Here is a 6,999-nt window from a genome sequence, read left to right on the forward strand (position 1 = left end):
TAGTTGGAACATAAATCATTAAAACATGGTATTGTCAGATTGTATGTGATACTTATCTTGGTGCTTTGAGATGGAAAATTACTACTTAGTCTACTATGTGTAATCATGTTTAAATAGGGATTATATGCCATCAACATACCAATACAGTGTTATAGACAATTTGTAAAATGTATTTAACTCTTAATATTTAAAGATAGCATTTCTGATAGTGCTTTAAATGCAAAGCTACTTCAGTCACTATTTACATTCAGAGATATATTATAAATATGTTTCTTTACCCATTGTTGGGTTTTACATATTCAAACATATTAACATCTTTATATATATATATTCAAAACCCACATACATCCACATATATACAGATAGTAAATATTGTATTTATTTACAGTAGGCCACATTGTTGGGAATGTGCCGGTGCTGATGGTCTGTTTGAATTCAGTGACTTGACTCGAGTCAAGTTGCTTTGGAAAACTTCGAAAATTCCCAAAGGCAGAAGAAGTATTGCTTTGTGTTTTATTGACATTTTCTGAGTGAGCTGGGTCAGACAAAGTCTCGGCTGCGGCCTCTTCTTCACTAAAACTCGACCTGGACTTGACAGAGTGTTGCCCAAGGTGTTTTCTCCTCCATATTGCTTTCAATATTGCTGCTGTGTCTTGTGTGGAGGGAGAAACCCGGCGGAGCAGCGCTGCAGTAATTGAGAGGCGCTGACAGAGTTTAATTAGGGTGAGGGATTAAACAGGAGGTCGAGGCTGTTGCCGAGGCTGGTCTCGGTACATCGGCGGGGTCAGAAAAGATCCTGAGGGCCCAGATGGATAATGATCGGTGTGGCTATGGTCTGCGGCTGGTAATAGGCACTGTCGATGTACAGGCCGCCTGCAGACAGGAGACACGAGCAACAGGAACAAAAATAATCATTTTCACTTAATAAATCCTCTGAAGCACTTCCCACATCCATTCATGCTTACAACCATATTGTCACAGAAAACTGGTTTGAAGACAAAGTTGCAAATTCAAAGCCGATTACATACTCTAGTAGCGGTTGTTATTGCTGTAGCTGCTCTCAGGAGACTTACCTTTTCTAGCAGCTCTCAGAACTCTTAAAGCTCAGGGGAAATAAGATCCACTGCAGCCTGTCACACTTACTGACCCCTAACGTTATAGCAAGGACTATAAAGTTGTTTCTCTACAAAAGTCTCTTGCACAGCTGAATTCTGGGTGTTCAGATTGGCAAAGCATTTATAACAAACTGCTAATGTGAATGTGTGAAACAGCCTCAACAGCTTTAACTTTAAGGGTAATTCCAGTTTAGTACAACTGGAGTCTTATTTTTGGACATCATTTCTTGATGTCCAAAAAATGACTGTTTGCTACATACATTAGAGCAGGTAAACACTTTCACACCTGTATTTTCTGTTTCAGAAAAGCTAAAAAAATGCACCATTGTTCAACCTCTTTGTATATTGAGTATCTCTGTGGCAACTCCAACATGTGGAGAAATCCAATGCTTGACAAATCTGCCTTGTCTAATTACAGTTGCTTAAGTATGATTGAACAATTGCTGTTCAGGTGAGCGGTTTAGCAAATTATTCTAAATTTGTACTCAAAGTAATCGCTGAGATCTGGGTACATAGGGACATCACTGAGAAGTCAGCACCTGAAATGTCTTAATAATCCCTCAACGTGCAGGAAAACAGAACTACACTATGTACGGTTGGTTAAAATTGAAGCAGGAAGTGGGTCTGTAAACTGTATAATATTTGAAACAGTTTGGGTAATAATTCTATGGTGTGCTTACCTATTTTTCATTGCTCTAGTGACGTTGTTGCACTCCCAGATCTCAGCACTTAACTTGGAGACTACAATGTTATTATTATTATTATTATTGTTATTATTGATAGAAATAATGCCAAAAAGGAAGAGTATTTGTGTTTTTTTTAAATATTCGAGTTATGAGGACTGAAGTTGATAAATTTTTTTTACAACTGAGGAAGTGGAACGCAGAAATTACTTTATATCTGGAGTGATTGATAGTAGTGCAGGGTGTAAGTGGCTTTACAGACATAATGTCATATTTCACAGGTTTTTATGAGACAACTTGTCCAGTATCTGAAAGTAATAATTTAAAATACTATTTTATGACGGTACATACTGTTGCAGGCATTTGTGGATAAAATGTGTATGAATCATTTTAAACTTATGAACCACAAGTTACTCAGCTGTTGACAAAAATATTAATTTATTTAAACAGAGTATTTACTTACAAACAGGTCAAAATAAAATCTCTCTCTGAAAAGAAAGTATTTTAACTCAACACAAAATGGCTCAACAGCTCAACAAGTAACTGTAAACTCGGACATTCAATATCCAAACAAAAGGAAAAAGGTTTCTCAGTGCAACTGATTAATGTAAACCTGTTTTTTTTTTTTTTATCCCTCCACAGAAACTTAAAACATCAATAAAAAACAGAGAAATTAAAACAAAACAGCGTTCACATCCATGAGTGATTCTTAAAGGAGCGATGAACCTTTTGACAAAGAAGCTCTCTAAACAATTACATTTTGTCTACATGCTATCACTTTTCTATCTGCGTATTTGGTTACTCAGTTTTCTACAGTGTCCGTTACTTTAGTTCCTTTGAGCTGGTTTATGAAGCTCCCCACAGTGACTTGGTTTCCTATGGTGGATGTTGAGTTAGTTCCCTACCTTGTATACGTCTTCATCAATGTATGGTAGGTGGTTTTCCTTACAGTGACAGTTTTAGTTAGCTGCAGTGTATGTTTAGTTCCTCACAATGGATATTTAGTAGTTGGTGTGCAGTTGTGATTTATTTTGTTTTCTACATACATATCCACTGTAGAAAACAATAAATATCCACTGTGGGTAACACGGTGGATACCAACAGAGGATATCCGGTGGATATTTATTTAGTTTCTAACAGTGAACCTACTACAGCCTAGTAGTTGGGGTTTAGGGATCTTTACGTAACAAAACAAAAAACAGCCTCAGTAAGAGAGCTGTGCCTTTAGTTCCTAACAGATGGTGTTTGTTTCCTTTCTGTGGTTATTTATTTAGGTTCCTACATTGGATATGTAGTAGTTGGTGCCCTTAAGCTCCCAACAGTGACTGTAGGGGAAGTTAACCAACTAAATATACAGAGGATGTTTGTTTCCTTACAGGAGATATTTAGTAGTCTGAATGTTTTTTTTCAGTTTCCTTGAGTCGCTAATTATTATTTTACATCCATATAATGACATAAACTGTTTATTTAGTTGACTTACTTTGGAGTATGGTTTTGTCTTCTATGGTGGGAGTAGATATTCATTTAGTACCCTAAGGTTGACGTTTAGCTCCCGGTTATATTTACCTGACTAGTCTTTCCCAGCTCACTAAATGCTGAACTCAGTTTTTCATTGCTTGATGGTTTGTTGATCAAAGATTGTCAAACTCTGATCACACACATACTAATGAAACTGCCACACACATTTCTAATGGCCAATTTAATCTAGCTGGTTTCTAATGAAGCACAGAAGGAAAATGTTATATAACAATGATTCCACAAGAGGAACACACAGTAAAAGTCAGGATATAATTTTAACAAGGGATTTCTTAGGAAGTAGGTGAGGTGAGGTGATGGAGGGTCCTAATAAGGGTAGAGGTGGGTGATGGGATATGTTGTGGGGACTCTGATGACTGGGACAACTACTGAGGGCATTCTAGATGGAAAACCTGAGGAAGAGCAAAAAAGAAAGAACTCAAAGGTTGGGATATAGTGATGGTCAAATCAAATGGATGGATTATTGATCAGATAGAGTGGCTGTGAGTTTACCGTAGGGAGGGAGGGCGCCTGCAGGGCTGTAACCGTAAGGAGCACCAAAACCTTTGAGGATAAAGAGAGAAAGTATCATATATTGTTACTACACAGAAAACAAACTGTAATGTTTCCCATCAGATTATCTATCATTCACAATGTTTGTAACCCGAGGTCCACATTACAGCAGCCAACAAAGTTCTGTTTTCAGTCCGGTTTGTTTCTTCCAGAAGTTCACAAACATGTTGAAAGATATCAAGGAATGTAAATACTCCAACACAGTATGCTTTATGATTGTCTGTCACTGTGTGTATTGTGAGGCATATAGAATAGGATTTGTTAGCAGTAATAGAGCACATTCAGAGGACTGTGCAGCCTTAGAGAAGCTCTGTGCTTTCTGATTGATAATGCATTTTTCTCCAAAAGATAAAAATAAAATGAGATGAACTTCAAGACGAAATTGAGACTGTTGCCAACTTCACCATTAAACTGTAACCCAACCAGAACTTAACCAACAACCCTACAGTACAACTAGTACAACTTTGAGCTTGCACAAGTAGAACCTTCTGATTATTTTTCAGATGAATAAACCCAGTACATTTTGGATCTAAATTAAAACTGCACATGAACAAGAAGAAAACTGTAATTTTACCAAATAATCAACACATTTGACCATTTGTTGATTCAGTCTTTATATTTTTTAAAACTTGGTATAAATCCTAAAAAAACAAAACAGAAACCGGCTATGTCAGACTGGTGCCGTGCAGCTGGACTCACCTGGGGGGATGTAGCCATGTGTGGGTGGGGTGCTGATGTATGGAGCTCTGGGGATGACGGGGACTCGTGGAGGTCTGGCAGCGAGGGCCGGGAGGGTGAGCACAGAGGCTACGGGTCGCTTTGGCTACACAAACACAGACAGACAGAGACAGAGTAGACATCAGCAGTGTACATTAAGGCTGACTACAGCAGCATTTTTCTTTTACTCACAGGAGGGTTGGGCCGTTTCTTCTTGTTGGTCGTAGATTTGGAGCCAGTGAACAGGCTGTTCAGGGCGGCTAGTGCTGCGCTGGCTTTGGCTACTTTCTTATTGGGACCCGTCCCCCGAAAAACCTGCTTGTCAACCTCCACCTGTCACACCACACAACACACAGGGAGAATGTCTTCTAATAAAGTTTGTATAAAATGTATTAGAAGAATTACATTTAATGTTTTGTTTTTGTTATGATGTTTGTAGCAGGGCTGAAACAATTAGATGATTAATAGATTCATAGAATTAGAGCTAAAACAAATAATGAATTGGTTAATTGACAGTAATATGTCAAGAAGCAATTCTGTAATTCAGTTTTTAAGGAAAACCATATTCTGGTTCCAGCTTCTAAATGTTCCTATCTGATAGTTATCGGGTATCTTTGTGCTTTGAACTGTTGGACAGACTCTGAAAACATCATCTAAACTATGATGAGCATTTTGTGACATTTTATTGACCAAATGATTAATCAAGAAAGTAATAGTCAGAGTAATTAATAATGAAAATAATCACTAGTCGCAGCCCTAGATGTAATAATGTAATTTATTAAATATAAACATCAATAACTTGCTAGTCACAGCTTCTCAAACTTTAAGGTTTGATTCATCTGATCACCTTTGAGATTTTTGACTGTTTAAGACATCACACACTGAACCTGTCAGTGGCAGCCTTATTTCTTCACACTCAGTGCTCTGTTTCTGCACTGTTACCTCCATGACATCGCCTGTCAAACAGAGAGGGTGGGACTGCCAAGGTGGGCTTCATGCACAAACCACTTACACATGGAGTGTTTTAAGTTTGTATATGATAGGGAAATATTTTTATGAGACAAATTTAATGCAGAATTATTATGTTGTTCACCCTATTTTCATCTTCACGGCTTGCAAATTTACACAGGATTATTTGTATTTATTAATTATAAATTTTGACAAAGCCACACAGTTATTAGGAAAATTGCTGCCTCAAGTCTCAGTCTCTGTCCAAAATCATCCTCTGTTGAACCCACAGTGTACAATCACCTACTGTATAATAGTCTCTCATCTAATATCTCTATGGCTGTAACATGTCCTCTCATATTAGTCATGGACCACATTGCTTTTATTTTTTTTTAGCATGTAAACTTGTGTTAAACCATTTCCTCTTTATTTCTGTCACAGTACAGCTCTGCCTTAAGTCTCTTATACCACTAGTGACTCTTCAGAGCTTCAAGTCCTGCTGTTGGAAATCAGCAGACACATTTAGCAGTATGAAATTAATTGTGAACTGGTGGTATTCGTCAGGCTGAAACCAGTCTGTGCACTTAAAGGTCCATTGTGTAACATTTAGGAGGATCTACTGGCAGAAATGGAAGGGTTTTCATTAATGTATAATCACCTGAAAATAAGAATCCCTTTGTTACCTTAGAATAACCTGGTGTTATCTACAGTAGCTCAGAAGGGACAAACCGAACGCTGTCTGTAGATAGGACCCTCAAGTTTTTTGCATGTTTTGCGGCCACCATAGTTTCTGCTTCATGTTTAGAAGGAGAGGGTGAAATGAGGGAGCTGCAATCTGCAACTACACCGCTAGATGCCACTAAATCCTACACACTGGACCTTTTTGTTGAAGAGTTTGTTGAATACGACATAAAACACTTGTAAGAGCAAACCTCAGGAGAAAGTAAGCAGTTCAGGATAAGAATACAAGAACAATCCATGAGGCCCAATGCCTTCATTTGATTCTTGATAAAAATGTGCTCTTTTATTGATCCGTCTCATCAATGTGGGTATCACTGCCCATGCAAACTACACCATTCTTTAGTTTACTCTAAATAAACTGGAAACATATTATTTATTCTTGCATGGCTGAAATGGAGAAATAATCCCCAAAGGAAACAAGATCTTGGTGCCTAATAATGTCAAAACATTGAGACTGGAAACCAGAAACATTAAATTCGTACAGACTATATGAGAGAAATGTGGTTCAGATTGATTTCAAGGGATAAAATTGGTTTCATGTTCAGATGTCTTTCTGGTATTTTTGAGATGTGTGAAGCTGTTTTGATATGCAGGAAGCACCGAGGTGCCGAACATCAAACACATCCCTCCATCATCAATTCCTAATAAGACCCTCTGAAAGGAAGACAGGAAATCTATGAAATGGAGTAGTGTGTGTGTGTGTGTGT

General features: G+C 37.8%; 1 protein-coding gene across 1 annotated transcript in view; it reads right to left on the bottom strand.

Moving 5' to 3' along the window:
• Window positions 1–2,217: 2,217 nt before the first annotated feature.
• LOC118325304 (spermatid perinuclear RNA-binding protein-like) overlaps window positions 2,218–6,999 on the bottom strand; it is a 63,043-nt gene continuing 58,261 nt past the window's right edge. The window contains exons 15-18 of the mRNA XM_035657928.1: window positions 4,796–4,936; window positions 4,586–4,709; window positions 3,827–3,877; window positions 2,218–3,726 (exon numbers count right to left, since the gene is read on the bottom strand). Of these exons, the coding sequence (XP_035513821.1) occupies window positions 3,641–3,726; window positions 3,827–3,877; window positions 4,586–4,709; window positions 4,796–4,936 (402 nt within the window). The 3' untranslated portion in view covers window positions 2,218–3,640. The remainder of the gene's footprint in view (window positions 3,727–3,826; window positions 3,878–4,585; window positions 4,710–4,795; window positions 4,937–6,999) is intronic.

This window comes from Morone saxatilis, unplaced genomic scaffold (assembly GCF_004916995.1).
Source record: "Morone saxatilis isolate NCDOM2014 unplaced genomic scaffold, NCSU_SB_2.0 Contig16, whole genome shotgun sequence".
NCBI classification, from domain to species: Eukaryota; Metazoa; Chordata; class Actinopteri; family Moronidae; genus Morone; species Morone saxatilis.